The sequence below is a fragment of the Periophthalmus magnuspinnatus genome, chromosome 16 (assembly GCF_009829125.3).
Source record: "Periophthalmus magnuspinnatus isolate fPerMag1 chromosome 16, fPerMag1.2.pri, whole genome shotgun sequence".
In the NCBI taxonomy this organism is placed as follows: Eukaryota; Metazoa; Chordata; class Actinopteri; order Gobiiformes; family Gobiidae; genus Periophthalmus; species Periophthalmus magnuspinnatus.
This window is the reverse complement of record NC_047141.1, coordinates 31,740,648-31,756,947: the sequence shown is the minus strand read 5'-3', so window position 1 is coordinate 31,756,947 and position 16,300 is coordinate 31,740,648. Positions and strand designations below refer to the sequence as shown.

General features: G+C 40.8%; 1 protein-coding gene across 3 annotated transcripts in view; it reads right to left on the bottom strand.

Annotated features, from left to right (window-relative positions):
* Nucleotides 1-1,040: 1,040 nt before the first annotated feature.
* The window catches only part of cops7a (COP9 constitutive photomorphogenic homolog subunit 7A), a 40,017-nt gene continuing 24,757 nt past the window's right edge, over nucleotides 1,041-16,300 (bottom strand). The window contains exons 6-9 of one of the 3 annotated variants that reach the window (XM_055227688.1): nucleotides 15,538-15,643; nucleotides 15,259-15,428; nucleotides 8,253-8,275; nucleotides 1,041-2,229 (exon numbers count right to left, since the gene is read on the bottom strand). In XM_055227688.1, coding sequence (XP_055083663.1) covers nucleotides 8,266-8,275; nucleotides 15,259-15,428; nucleotides 15,538-15,643 — 286 coding nt within the window. In that variant the 3' untranslated portion in view covers nucleotides 1,041-2,229; nucleotides 8,253-8,265. Of the gene's footprint in view, nucleotides 2,230-8,252; nucleotides 8,276-15,235; nucleotides 15,429-15,537; nucleotides 15,644-16,300 lie in introns of all 3 variants that reach the window. The other 2 variants (XM_055227689.1, XM_033981607.2) reach the window with 2 other exon arrangements.

The window sequence follows — 16,300 nt, the reverse complement described above, 5'->3', positions numbered from 1 at the left end:
AGTCCATATTTAGTCCATGTTTAGTCCATGTTTAGTCCATGTTTAGTCCATGTTTAGTCCATGTTTTAGTCCATGTTTAGTCCATGTTTAGTCCATGTTTAGTCCATGTTTAGTGCTGCTTTAGTCCATGTTTAGTCCATGTTTAGTCCATGTTTAGTCCATGTTTAGTCCATGTTTAGTCCATGTTTTAGTCCATGTTTAGTCCATGTTTTAGTCCATGTTTAGTCCATGTTTAGTCCATGTTTAGTCCATATTTAGTCCATGTTTAGTCCATATTTAGTCCATGTTTAGTCCATATTTAGTCCATGTTTAGTCCATATTTAGTCCATGTTTAGTCCATGTTTTAGTCCATGTTTAGTCCATGTTTTAGTCCATGTTTAGTCCATGTTTAGTCCATGTTTAGTCCATATTTAGTCCATGTTTAGTCCATATTTAGTCCATGTTTAGTCCATATTTAGTCCATGTTTAGTCCATATTTAGTCCATGTTTAGTCCATGTTTAGTCCATGTTTAGTCCTGCTTTAGTCCTGATAGTTTTCAAGTTAACAGCTTCTTTTACCTTTACTTCAGTGCAGATTGACAATTCCAGGTCTGACATTATCCAGACGATTCTAGAAATGAAGGTGTGTGGAGTTTAAAAACACAGCGGAGCACTTCCTGTATCACCACATGATGACATCACAAGGTGGAACAGAGCGTTTTCCCTTTGAAGTCTGCGGGGTTTGTTCGTTAAACATGTGCAAATGAAACAAAACACAACTCCAGGTCTGTTTGTGAAGAGGAAAGATTAAAACACAACTCAGAGAAAAGCGTCATTCGGCCCCTTTAATATTATTCTGAATTAAACTCGTTTTATCTGTAATTTCAGTGTGGATTTGTCGTCTCTGTGTCGGGAGGAGGTTACGCAATCTTTGTGGAGAGCGGCGGTTTAAATTACACAGGAAATTCTGGCGGTGACACTGAAGCTTTGAGCAAACACAGTCCCATGAAATCTGAATGAGCGACTGTGCGGATGTGTGCGGCGAGCGGCAAAAGTCAAACTCCACATATATTAGTGTCTTTGGGGACTCGGTCTAATTAATGGCTCGACCTGCTCTCGGATCGCCCCCTTCTGTGAGTTAACATTTAGCGTTGCACCCCCCGGAGGCAACGCTCTGAAGTGCAGTTAATAAAAGAAATGACAGTGACATTAATGAGGCTGTGGGAACTGGATTTATGTTACGCTTTCAAACACGTGTCAACAGAAGGAAATACAAAAAGGACAAACACGGAGGGCTCCAGAGTTAAACCCAGAAAAGGCGTCGGAAAGAAGGAAAGAGACGTCACATGAGCTGGTTGCGCTCTCGACTGATGCTTACGTCGGTTTAAAGACGTTAAAGTCACAACAGTAATCTCTTTTTTTGGGTAGTTTTGACTTCTGAAGTGGGTTTACGTTGAGATTTTCATGGTAGTTCTGATATATTTCGATATATTTAGTATTTTATTTCTGGCGAAACCATCTGCCGTGGCTAGAACACAACAAAAAAAGTCAAAAATCTAATGCAAATAGCGGAAAGTTTGGTTTGAAAATGCAAAAAACCATCAAATTAACACGTAAAATCTTAAAATCTGTTGAAAAATAACCCTTGTAACTTAAAACGGACACTTCTGGAATGTTCCGCAGCATGGCTTTAAACATCTATTACCATGGAGACAATCGAGAAAAGCCACCAGGCCAAGTTACGAGTCACATCTGTGGAAAAAAAACGCTCCGATCATGTCAAGAATGCACGTTTTTCAAGGTATTTTTGAGCAATAAAATGACAATAATTGAACCTATGCAAGACGGGCAAGTTTAATGCCGTACTGCGGAAAATTCCAGGCAAAATTACAACACAAGCAGGTGAAGAACTCCTCCCAAAAAGTTACACAATGCTCCTTTAAACTAGTCCAAATCGAACAAACTAAACATCTGAGAAATCCAAGTTACTTCAGCTCATTTTTTCGCAGCGTAGACACAATGTGCAGATAAAATAAAGTTCACCGCTGACGCCCCCTGCTGGAGAAAAGCTTTGCATCGTGTTTTATTCTAAATCATGTGAAAGAAAAGTCCCAAAAGTGTGCGCGGTGGGGGCAGTGGCCTCTTGGTGCTCGGTGTTAAAAGTCCAAGTGTCTGTGTCCATAAATGCCACTGTCCGTCAGAGCCGAGCTTCAGTTTGATTTTGACCAAATTTTCCCGCTCCCTCGTAACCTACGGACGACAAACACAAACGGAACAGTTAACTTCAGGAAATTGTGCATTTGTTTGATTAAAGTTAGTACAAATCAGCCAAAAATCACTCATAGCAGATCATTTCTTGTAAGTTCTGGCTGTAAAAAGAGGCATTTTTCAGAGCTCAGAGCCTGTGGACACATGAGCTCACACTGAATCACATTTTCTGGGATAGTTTCTGCAAAATTCTTAGTTTGGACAGTTTTTTCCTCCCAACATAAGTTAAAATAACGTCTTCGTCTTCAAAATGGCTGAAGTTGGTGTGTACGTGCACGTGTGAGTTTCAATATCTTGGTGATAATCGGAGGAGTTGCTAAATTTAGCCGATATTTAGCACCAATGTTATTTCTGCTCCAACCATAAACTGTGTGAAGACGTGACTGAGTCTGACGTCACCACAGAGTTTAGCTCCAAATGAAGCTCGTCGAGGCCGGAGCAGAGATCTGACTGTGAGTATCATAGCAACCAAAGAGCCAATCCAGAGCAAAGCTGTTGAAAGTAAAGCCCGTTCCATGGCCAAACTGCATCACTGGTTTATCAGGGAGCGGACGCTTAGCAACGCTGTCAATCAAACCTGTTGCTAACGCTAATGCTAACGCTAACAGGAGCGACCTCGAGGAAAGAAGGACCTGATCTGTCTGTTATTAATGTTTATATCTTGATTTACAGACACAATAGTTTCTCTGTCTCTCTCTCTGTCTCTCTCTCTCTTTGTCTCTCTGTCTGTCGGTCTCTCTCTCTCTGTCTTTCTCTCTGTGTCTCTGTCTCTCTTTCTGTCTGTCTCTCTCTCTCTGTGTCTCTCTCTCTCTGTCTGTCTCTCTCTCTCTCTGTCTGTCTCTCTCTGTCTGTCTCTCTCTCTGTCTGTCTCTCTCTCTGTCTGTCTCTCTCTGTCTGTCTCTCTCTCTGTCTGTCTCTCTCTCTGTCTGTCTCTCTCTGTCTGTCTCTCTCTCTGTCTGTCTCTCTCTCTGTCTGTCTCTCTCTCTGTCTCTCTCTCTCTGTCTCTCTCTCTCTGTCTCTGTCTCTCTGTCTGTCTCTCTCTCTATCTGTCTCTCTCTCTGTATCGCTCTCTGTCTGTCTCTCTCTCTCTGTCTCTCTCTGTCTGTATCGCTCTCTGTCTGTCTCTCTCTGTCTGTCTCTCTCTCTCTGTCTCTCTCTCTCTCTCTCTCTCCGTCTGTATCGCTCTCTGTCTGTCTCTCTCTGTCTGTCTCTCTCTCTGTCTCTCTCCCTGTCTCTCTCCCTGTCTCTCTCTCCGTCTGTCTCTCTCTCTGTCTGTCTCTCTCTTCACAGACACAATAGTGAAATATAAACCTCAGGATCATGTCGAGGTTTAATCTGAACATTTAAGACCAAAATGAGTCTGAAGCAGCAGAGACAGAGAGAGGACACAGTTTATCAATAGAAACTGAACTGGAGCCAGAGTCGACGGAGCAGGAAGTGCGACATGATCACTTCCTGTTTTTAACACAGCGGCGGCAGGTTAGATGTGTCCATTTACATAAACAGTCTGTGCTTTGGCTCAGCTCGGGTTTAACTCCGTTTGTTTTTTTGAACAGACTTATGGGTAAAAATGGAGAGAGTCTAAGAAAATGGCGGCAGGTTTACACGACCACGCAACAAATTATTTTAAATCACAATAAACGCCAGATTAATGAGAAAAAGATGGACTTTTTTGGACAATTTTTCCAATGGTTGCTTCCAAGTCAGAAGTTTAATATTAATTTACTACGACTTTAAACAATTTGTGAAAACCCAGATGATGATGTCATGTCTTTGGAAGCTTCTGATTGGTTCATTGAGTTAATTAGAGACACTTTATGTATTTAAAGTCACACCTGAAACGCACTGATCCTCATGAGAAAGTCACAAAAAAAATCTACCAAGAATCAGGAAGAGAACTGTGGACAAGTCCGGTTCATCCTTGGTGCAATTTCCAACTTCTGACTTTTAAAAATGTAATAAAAATTGTCAAAAATAAATCTTTTTCTCTCATTATTCTGTCATTTCGCAAATAGAAATAATTGTGTTAATCCTAATTGACCTAAAACAGGAAAAGTTTAGTCTGATTTCACGTCAGACGCACAGAAAAAAAAAAAAAAAGCGGGCGTGTCTTTTTATACAGCGCATGTAAACTTCTGATTTCTGCGGCTCCTTTATTTAAAATCGACATCGTGCACATTTCCGCGGCCGATTTAACAAAAGCAAATTATGACGCAACTCGGGTGAAAGTCTGAGTTTTTAAATGTGTCGTATCAGCGCCGCGGCGGCTCCCGGCGGCCCCTCGGCTAATTAAAACATGAAACGCAAACATGAAAGATCTGTGCTTAAAAATATATAATAAAGACGCGCGGAGCAAAAAAAAAAAAAAAAAGCCCATTGTCGCGGCGTGTCCCCAAAATGGCGGCGCAGACGGGGACGGGATCATTGTGTTTGGAGATCGGGGTTAAACGATCGATGAAACATGTTTAAGTGTCTGAACAAAGAGCGGCGCAGAGTGAGAGACAGCGGCGAGATTCAGACAAACAATCAGAGTGTGAAGAAGCGACGGCGACGGAGACACACGGAGACACACGGAGACACACGGAGACACACGGAGACACACAGAGACACACAGAGACACACGGAGACGCACACACGGAGACACATGGAGACACACACACACGGAGACACACGGAGACGGAGACACATGGAGACACACGGAGACACACGGAGACGCACGGAGACGCACGGAGACACACACGGAGACACACGGAGACACACGGAGACACACGGAGACGCACACACGGAGACACATGGAGACACACGGAGACACACACACACACGGAGACACACACGGAGACACGGAGACACACAGGGACACACGGAGACACACAGAGACACACAGAGACACACGGAGACACACGGAGACACACAGGGACACACGGAGACGCACACACGGAGACACATGGAGACACACGGAGACACACGGAGACACACACACACACGGAGACACACGGAGACACACGGAGACACACAGGGACACACGGAGACGCACACACGGAGACACATGGAGACACACGGAGACACACACACACACGGAGACACACGGAGACACACACGGAGACACACAGAGACACACACACGGAGACACACGGGGAGACACACGGAGACGCACACACACACGGAGACACACGGAGACGCACACACGGAGACGCACACACACACGGAGACACACGGAGACACACACACAGAGACACACACGGAGACACACACACACAGACACACACACCCCGACACACACACACAGACAGACACACACACGGAGACACACACACACAGACAGACACACACACGGAGACACACACACAGACACACACACCCCGACACACACACACAGTGACACACACACACGGCTGAGCGACGTTAAAGTGTTAAACTCGACTTCAAACTCACAAGATTAAGGCAAATTTGGAAACTTTTGAGGAGTTTTGATTCATTATTTACACGTTTGGCCCAAATTATCCGACCCGTTTAACATTTTAAGACAAGTTTAAAAAACAAAACAAAAAAAAAGCATCGCTCCTTATTTAAAGCTACAGTCTGTAACTTTCCGGAGGTGGCACGTCTGCTGCTTGACTCCACGGAAACAAAGTTAAAACCAAACTCTGGGACATTCTCCATGTGGATCGTGTTATTTCAATATTAAAGCCAAAGAAACAAGCAGCTCCTCAAGGCCAGATGCGAGTCAGGTTTGCGGAGATGCGAGCCCACTCACAGTAATGATACATACTTTTATGGTAGTCTACTCTTTGGCAAAAAAGTTACACACTACGGCTTTATTTAAGGAGTTTAGGGTCAAGAGGATTAGAGTCTGTAAGTTGTTACTGATTACTGTGTTTTTCAGTCAAATAAACACAACCAAAACAAAAAACAAAAAAACAAAAGAAAAACAAAAAAGATGCTTCTATTTTATTCTAAATGTGGCTTAAAAGTTACACACTATGGCTTTATTTAAGGAGTTAAGGGTTAAGAGGGTTAGAGTACGAAGTGTTTGTTACTGATTTTTGTGTTTTTCAGTCAAATAAACACAACCAAAACAACAAAAAACAGCAAAAAACAAAAAAAGATGCTTCTATTTTATTCTAAATGTGGTTTAAAAGTTACACACTATGGCTTTACTTGAGGACTTTTGGATTTGGAGGGTTAGACTCTGTAAATTGTTACTGATTTCTGTGTTTTTCAGTTAAATAAACAACCAAAACAAAAAAAATCAAACAAAAAAAAAGCTTAAAAGTTACATATTGTGGCTTTAAAGTTTAAAATTTATGTAACAAAATCGAACTGCAATCTGAGTCTCCATGGAAACATTACTGCTCTGCTCGAAATGTTCCACAGTACGGCATTAAACTCATCTCCATGGAGACAAACGGGGTAAAAACACCTGCAACTGACTGAATAAATGCGAGACGGAACAGCGTAATGCCATATTAGGGGATATTCCAAAGCCACAACATCTCCATGGAGACGAGCGCCACCGGAAAAGCAGCGCACGTTTAAACATTTAACGCACGTGCATCTGGCGTGGCGCTGGACCGTTCACCGCGCGACATAAAACGGTTAATTTGAGCGTCTCGGGTTTTGATTTTCTTTTGCCAATTAACTCGAGCGAGAGGAGAACGCGCGGCTCACCTCGGGCCGCCGGATCCTACGACTAAAACCTGTTTGCAATAATCCTAAAACGTGCCTCCGCGACGCGCAGTATCTTACGGCTAATGGGATTCCGGGTGGAGTGTGATTGTAATGCCGTTATTAAACCAGTAGGGGCGCACGTTACGGCTATTACCCCGGAAAATTGCACTCACCCAAACTGTCGGGAGTTCTTTTCTTTTCTTTTTTTTGTTCGAGCTTAATTATCTCGAACGTGTCGCGCGACCGGTTTAATCATCTAGCTCAGTGATTCCCAATGTGTTCTGTCTTGAGCGCCCCCTACTGGTGTTTTTAGTCATTACAAAACCTGATGTGAAGTAGAATGTTCACGTTCGCTGATAACAACTCAAATATTTTATGGTTTTAGCCAAAATTTAAACCGTTAAAGAAGACATATTGTGCTTTTACGATGTTGTTATGAGCTAAGACACTGGGGATGTTATATTTTCGGACATTTTAAATCGAAATATTGATTTAAAACGACTTGAGGCTGGAGGAAACTCTTATCGACAAATGCGGATCACACATTTTAGAGTTAATGCGATAAACGATAATATTAAACTATTTTAGCCAACTGACTCTGGTTTACTCGTAGTATCTTGCGTTATTTTTACATTTTTAAATACTGTCTCATTAAAAAGCCCGAGTTGCACCAAACAAAGCCAAAGAAGTGACTTATTCGCCCCTCTACGGCTCAAATTTATCGACAAAAATATCAAAAATCTCCCCGTTTTTGTAGCAAAGTTGTATTTTTTAATAGTCTGTTTATTCGTTCCAAAGTGGCTCCATTCTGTGTATTTTTATTCTGTAAGAAATAAAAAGTCTCATATGAATCGCTCCAAAAACAACTCCGAGAATAAATGAAAAAGAAACAACTACAACATGTTTAAAAGCTCCGTGTTTAAAAAGTCGATTTTGCAGAATAGCTCTGATTTAAGGAGGAAAAATACAAAACAAAGACCATTTACGGTATATTCTTTCTTTCTTTTGAACGTTCAATCTAACTCCGTCAAAACAACTCAAAAAATATCCAGATTTTAAGTCAGTGTGGGTGTTCTCCGGGCAGCCGACATCCGCGCGGCCTCAACTCCGATCGCTGGAGGGGCGGGTCGTTCTTAGGGGGAGGGCGTGCGGCGTTTGTGAGTCCCGGTGACATTTTGCAGCGCGGGACAGATGTGAAATTAGCCCGTGGTAATGGCAGCGGATGGAGGAGAGGGGACGGGCTGATAGCGGGGTTAGCTAGCCCGATAAAGAGCGACGTCATGCAGATTCACACGCACAAACGCACACAAACGCACACACACACCAGGCACTTACACGGAGGCAGCTGCTTTAGTGTTTACTGAAAAAACGGAGATAAACGGTTCAAATTACAGCACTACACCAAGACACAACTCTCAAATGAATCAAAACTGAATCGAAATCATCATTTAAATCATCGCTGTTTGCAGAGCTGTCGTCGTTTACCAGATTCGCCGATTAATAGGTTGATTGTGCCAATTATTTTATTAACATTTATTATTAGGATTTACATCTCGTTAATCTTTATTTCTACAGGGAGAGTCCGAGAGCGACAGACTCTTTCCCACGAGCGTCCTGTTCAAATACATAAAAATACAAACTCAAACAAACCGAACACAACTCCACAGGTTCATTTAAAACATTAAAAACAGGAGCAGTGTGTTGTAAATGTTTGTCTCCACATTATTAAAAAGCTGCAGTGACTTGAGTCTGTCCAGTTTCACACGTCCTTCAAATGTGTTTTTTTTTAGGAAGTTAAATAACCAAAAGATTTTTTTTCTCATATCAGTTCAAGAGCAAACAGATTTTAGACAAAGATCATCATGAGATCTGGGATTAAAAGTTCTTCTCCAATTCTTCCTCCCTCTCTCTTAATCTACTCTTTCTCTCTCCTCTCCTTTTTCTCTCTCCTCATCTGTTCTTTCTCCCTATTTTTCTCTCCTCTTGTCCTCTTTCTCTCTCCTCATCTCCTTTTTCTCTCCCCGCCTTCCTCCCTCTCCTACTGTCCTCTTTCTCTCTCTTACTGTCCTCTTTCTCTCTCTTACTGTCCTCTTTCTCTCTCTTACTGTCCTCTTTCTCTCTCTTACTGTCCTCTTTCTCTCTCTTACTGTCCTCTTTCTCTCTCTTACTGTCCTCTTTCTCTCTCTTACTGTCCTCTTTCTCTCTCTTACTGTCCTCTTTCTCTCTCTTACTGTCCTCTTTCTCTCTCCTCCTTCCTCCCTCTCTCTTAATCTACTCTTTCTCTCTCCTCTCCTTTTTCTCTCTCCTCATATCCTTTCTCTCTCCTACTGTCCTCTTTCTCTCTCCTCATCTCCTTTCTCTCTCCTACTGTCCTCTTTCTCCTCATCTCTTCTTTCTCCCTCTTATTCTCTCCCCTTTCTCTCTCCTACTGACCTCTTTCTCTATCTTACTGTCCCCTTTCTCTCTCCTCCTTCCTCCCTCACTCTCCTACTGTCCTCTTTCTCTCTTCTCATCTTCTTTCTCTCTCCTCATCTACTTTCTCTCTCCTACTGTCCTCTTTCTCTCTCCTCATCTCCTTTTTCTCTCCCCGCCTTCCTCCCTCACTCTCCTACTGTCCCCTTTCTCTCTCCTCCTTCCTCCCTCACTCTCCTACTGTCCTCTTTCTCTCTCCTCCTTCCTCCCTCACTCTCCTACTGTCCTCTTTCTCTCTTCTCATCTTCTTTCTCTCTCCTCATCTACTTTCTCTCTCCTACTGTCCTCCTTCTCTCTCCTCCTTCCTCCCTCACTCTCTTACTGTCCTCTTTCTCTCTCTTACTGTCCTCTTTCTCTCTCCTACTGTCCTCTTTCTCCTTGTCCTCCCTCTCTCCTCCTCTTCTCTTTGGTTCAGTTTTTATCCATAGACCATCATGAGACCTTGTATTAAAACGTCCTGTGTCAAACTTGAACAAACAGGTGAGATTGTGCCTGTGGTCATAATCCTTTTAAATGCACATTTATAAACACATTTTATGAATTAATTTGATAAACACATCCACACAGTGCTGTTCTTGTGACAGATGATGGTCAGTACTTTTCCTCAGACTGAACAGTGACGGTTTAAACTCATCATCTGTTATGAAACGAGGCTCTTGGTGAACGAGTGGATCTTAAGGTTTCAGAGCAGAAGCTGAAGCCTGCGTGTGTTTTATCTCCGTAATCCAGCACAGAAAGAAAAGTCGCTCGAGTCGTTTCTCTCCTGTAACTCGGTGGGAGACAAGATTTGCTTCTATAATAAAATGATCATTTGCAGGAGAAGGTAGAGAGCGGAGTAAGTGCAGCTTTGGGAGTGAGCTCTGTTTAATCGCCCTTTTTGCTGGTAACTGTCTGTAGAAACAGTTGATTTTGCATGAACTCGTGTTGTCGTGTGAGTGCAGTTTGTGTCAGATACATGGTCAGATTATAGAGATATTTAATACTGTATTTTCTGGACTATAAATCGTTCTGGAGTATAAGTCGCACCAGCCAAAAAACACATAAGAATAAAGAAAAACAACATATAAGCACAGACAGAACTGAACACGTGTCTGGTTTGTTAATGTAAGATATTAACAGTTAATCAGATAAATAAAGAATAAAAACAAGCAACAAGTTTACTCTTCTGTCCTCGCGAAGTCAGTCTGACAATAACGAAGATGTGAAGTTATATATTTTAATAATTTCACATATAAGTCGCAACCCCGGACAAACTTTGAAAAAAAGTGTCTCTTATAGCCCGGAAAATATGTGATTTTTGTATTGATCCATGTTCTGAAATGTGATTTTTGTATAAATTCATGTTCTGAAATGTGATTTTTGTATAAATTCATGTTCTGAAATGTGATTTTTGTATAAATCCATGTTCTGAAATGTGATTTTTGTATTAATCCATGTCTAAAATGTGATTTTTGTATAAATCCATGTTCTGAAATGTGATTTTTGTATTAATCCATGTTCTGAAATGTGATTTTTGTATTAATCCATGTCTAAAATGTGATTTTTGTATTAATCCATGTTCTGAAATGTGATTTTTGTATTAATCCATGTTCTGAAATATGATTTTTGTATTAATCCATGTTTTGAAATGTGATTTTTGTATTAATCCATGTTCTCAAATGTGATTTTTGTATTAATCCATGTTCTCAAATGTGATTTTTGTATTAATCCATGTTCTGAAATGTGATTTTTTTGTATTAATCCATGTTCTGAAACGTGATTATTGTATAAATCCATGTTTGTTCATATTTCAGTCTTGTTGTCAATTCTCTGAGACACGTTTAATGTATGAACTTAAACCCTCATCTTTTAACCAAAACAAATTACAAGTCGAACCAGTGCTCATCAGAAACACCGCAGTAAGATAATTCTTTCCCAAATTGTTCAGTCATAACTATGAGTGTCAAAATATCTCTATCTTTTACTTCAAATACAGACCCTCGCTGCGGTGCCATGTTGTGCACACAGCCTGGTCCTGCGCTAAACGCTCCGTCTCATTCATTTTAATGAGGCGACATGAATATAGAGAAATGAATGCTGACGTTTTTTAGACAGCAGCATTTAGAATGTAGCTGCTCTGTTTAAGCCCGTTTTAATTAACTTATGTATTGATACTTTGCAGTGACGTCGCACTCGGGGGGAACAGTATGTATGTCTATGGGGGAATGTTCGGGCGTTACCATGGCGACAACACGCACAGACAGCCGGAGATTATTTTTTAGTTTGTCTGAAAACTCAAGAAAAAAAAAATACAACATTGATTTAAACAACCAATTTCAGGAGCTTGCGGTCGATACGAGCGCTCGTGGTCCAGTTTAAGAGTTTGATTTTCAAAAGACAAGGTGAGAGTGACTGAGAGTAACTGTTGGCTAATGCTAGCTAACTTGTACCTGTAATGTTACGTAAAAGGGACTAGTTTAACAGCAAAAATCAGCTCACGTGTTCTAATTCCAACTACCATATTTTCCGGACTATAAGTGTCACTTTTTTCATAGTTTGTCCGGGGGGGCGACTTATACTCAGACACGACTTATATGTGAAATTATTCAAATATATAATGTCACATCTTCACCACACGAGGGCGCTCTAGACTTGTACCAGCGTCTCCTCCTCCTGAACCACTGAACATTTAAAATTTCAACATTACGGTGATTTAAAACACATCTGAGAAACACTGAACAATAGCGCCCCCTACATCTTCCTCTGGAGTTGGTGGATTTGTTCAGAAGTGACACCGAGGATGAAGAATTCAGTGGATTTATTGATTTGGAGTGAGATCCAGACTAAACTTATTGCTTGTTTTTTCTGTTTTATTTGTCTAATTAACTGTTAATATCTTACGTTAACAAACCAGACACGTGTTCAGTTCTGTCTGTGCTTCATGGCGCTGAATAAATATAAATGTGTTACGTTAGCATGCTAGCTCTCCATTTTATTATTATTAGAACTTGACTTTAAAGATAAAATGTCTGTTCTTGGTCTTGGATTTTGTCAAATAAATTCCCAAAAAAATGCGACTTATATATGTTTTTTTCTTCATTATTATACATTTTTTGGCTGATGCGACTTATACTCCAGAGCGATGTCCGGAAAATACAGTATATCAGTTTTTTCAGGTTGGATTGTGCTTAAATAAAGCTCAGATTAAAGTCTATAGTAAAAGTGACGCATCGATACCAATGACGATACTTTAGCTTTACGAATCTGCCGATATCAACCGATACCGGGGCATAGACTGAAAATATAGTATTTCCTTTAAACGCAAACAGAAAAAAGGTGGAAAAAAATTGCCAAAATGTGTTTCGTAACTTCAAAATTAAAAAAAAAAATTAATTAATTAATTAAAAAAAAAAAAAAAGTTTAATATTATGAAATGTTTTGGTGCATATTTATTAAGAGAGAGCTTTGTTTAATTTTATTTATTTATTTCGAAGCACATTTCACAAAATTTGTTGAGTGGGAAGAAGAAAACTCATTAAATCCCACCCCATCTTTCATTAGGACATAAATTAAATGCTTTGTTTAAGTTTAAGAGCTTCAGACAGAGCAGTCTCTTTACAAACAGTTACATCTCTGAGTTTCTTATGTGAAATATCGATCTCACATTGTACTGAAACGTAAAGACCGTGAGCTCCGCAAAACCTTGGCCTTAATATCTTACAATTTTGAGTCTAGTCTTTACTTCTGCAATTATGAAACTCCTTCAAAACAGTGTCACAAAGTGCTCCGCTAAACAAAAGGTACGGCGCTAAAAGAAAGTTAATAGTTTAAGTGTTCTGTATGCAGCCGCTCTGTCGCTCGTGTGTGACTTGAAGAAATAAACAGCTTCTTCGAGAAAAAAAAACAAAAAACTGTTGTGATTTAAGTCTGCGCTGACAATTTGGAATAAACTAGTGAAAATGATTCCACATGGCCAAACGTATTTGCTGCCGCCGCGTGCGATGCTACGGGAAAGTGGAAAGTCATTTCTATGCAAAGTCGTAGCGTTTCAGAGTGTACACTGCACACAATGAGTATCTACAGGAGTTTAAACAAAGCCAGTTTGGAATGTGCGGCCCTGATGTGACGACGTTTGACTCGTCCGAATGAAGTGGACCCAGAATATTCCACCTGTTTCAGCTAAAAAAAATTAAAAAAAATAAAAAAATCTGCCAATGGAGTGAGAGTTTAAAGGAACTGTACGAAAGATTTTTATTTAAAATGTCGTAAACTTGAAATATCTGTGTCCCCGGGTGCGACGTAAACATCAAATCAAACACAACTTTTACTGATTTATTCCCAATTACAAAGTCTCTGTGTCTTTTGGTTTAGCAGACAATTATCCAATGAGAAAGCAGAATGAGCGTCACATGACTTTCTCATTTGGGTTACCAGTTCCAAAGCTGAAATCCAGTCGGTTTAAACCTAAAAGGGCTCTCTGTCTAACGGCTTTGTCACTATAATCACTATATCGACTTATCGTTTAAAACAGGAGTCCCCAACCTTTTTTTACACCACGGATCGGAATAATTTAAGTTTTATTTTCACGGACTGGCCTTCTACGTGTGGCAGATAGATACGTCATAAATAAATTAAGTGCTTGTTTCTCTTTCCTTCTTGTTCAGGTTTGTTTCTTTCAAAAAAACTTTAAAGTCTTATCTTTTACTGCCGGGCGCTTAGTCTCCAAGTGCCGAGGCAGTTTTGAAGGTTCCAGTATTTTTTTTTACGTAGGACTCCTGGTGTCTGTTAAATTTCACTTTCTTTTTCTTGGAGGTCATGGGCTCCTCTTCTGGCTCTTTCCCCTTTGCAAAAAAACTCTCCAAAGTCTTTTGTTTTTGGCTCATTTTCACTCACTCGTGGCTCTACTTTTGTGCGTCGTGTCTGATGTGTTTTACGTGATACGTCGTCGTGGAGACAAGAGCAGATCTAGCACAGATATAATAAATTCGCCGTTATCTCAAATTATTTCGGTGACGATTTTTTATCAGGATTTTCATTATACATCCACGGACAAGTTTATTATCGCGTCATGAGGGACGGGCGAAAGTTACGTCGGAGAAGATGCGGCCGTTGATAAATTATTTACTGTTTTTGTGCGGCCCGGTAGCAAATGCGTAACAGACCAGTTGGGGACCACTGGTTTAATACATAACAGATGTAACAATCGTTTTTGGAGGTTATATTTATCGTAGAGACTTTTTCTTTCTTCTATGGCAGGAAAGTACAAGCCATAAGTTAAATCTGCCAACTGGACAAACCTGGATCAGACCTGGACCACGGAGGGATCACACAGACATCTATGGAGGGGATGTTTTCGTTTTTATTTTTCTGTAAGGTTTGAGCTGCAGAGCGTTGAATAAATGACTTTTATGGCTCGTTAAAGACACAAAACTCACTTCAAACATTTTTCTTTCTGATATTTACCTATTGCAGGTCGTGTTTTTTAAGATATTAAACATTTAGAATAGTTGGAAATAATCGGTTTGCTTCAATATTATCGTTTATCGTGTATATTTTCTTCAGCAAGACAATAATAAAAGCACAAAGCATAATATCATTAATCAGTCCTGAGAGAATAAACGTGTGTGTGTGCTCTACCTGCAGATTTAGGCTCTGGAAGGTTAATTTGTGTTTGTAATACTTGTTTTAAACCTGTACGACACAGTTCCTTTAATAAAATCAGAATTCCTCAGTATATTTTCTTAGTTACATGACTCTTTCTCTGTCACAAACACCATTTCAAAGACCGTTCTGTTTTTCTTTCCCCACATCAAACCCATACATACATTTAGATTCATTTTTGGCAGCGTAAATATGAAGTTTAACCCACTTGTATTCAGAGAGCATCCTCACCCTTTCACTTTGGAGCTCTTTTTGCCCGGCAGCCGTGGTTCCTGGGACGAGGCGGGGTCTCGGGGCTCGGCGGGCTGGTCTGCATCCTGATTGGACGCTGCTCCGGCGGGGGCGGGGCCTGACGACGGGGAGGCGGCGCTGGCCTTTAGCGTCTTCTGTAAGTTTGAGACCTGAGGGGGGACGAATAAAAAGGAGAAGTGTTCAAATACCACGAGTCGCTCAGGGTCCTAAAGAGTCACATTTACAGTACTGACTGCGGGGGGCGCTCTGAGCACTGACCTCGGTTTCAACTTGAACTTTGACCTTGAGCTGGCTCTCTCTGTACTGGTTCGCCCGTGAGACCTGCTCCTCGATGCCACACAGCACGGCCTCGCATCCCGTACACCTGCGGCACAGAGAGATAAACTTCAGATCCAGAATATTACAGTGGCTGGAAGAACAAAACTGATGAATTAATATTGACTTTTGTTTTGTTTTTCAGTTTTTGTTTTAGGGTTCTGTTTGTCATTAATTAATATTCTTTACATTTGTTAAGTGCAACGATTAGTTTTGTCCCTAGCGATGAAAAATGAGCACTGTTGCCGTAGCGATTAATTTCAAATGGTCAAAAGTCGTCCTTAGGCAGAACGAACAAAACGAGAGTTACCACGGCTAGAAAACAGAAGAAGGAGGCGGTTTGGAAAAGGGGCCTTTCAGTTTACTTTTAATGGTGACATTTTGAGTACTTTTAGCTAATTTATTTACCCCCCAAGGGCAATTTAAGCACACAGCAGGAAAAAGTGAACAAATTGATGATTGATGTAGGGATGGGACGATGACCAATGCTATTGTTTATCGTGATAAAAAGGGTTGGCAATAATTATTCATGAGACATTATATATAATCGTGATAATCCCCAACAAAGATAATCGCCGTTATATCAGCAGAATGTGCAGAAAAAAGCTACTTATCCACAGAGGAGTCAACAGGGGCGGACAAACAGGTCTGTTGTCCCAGGTCCCAGGGGGCCCAGAATTGGACCCTTCTCCTATTAATTTGTATT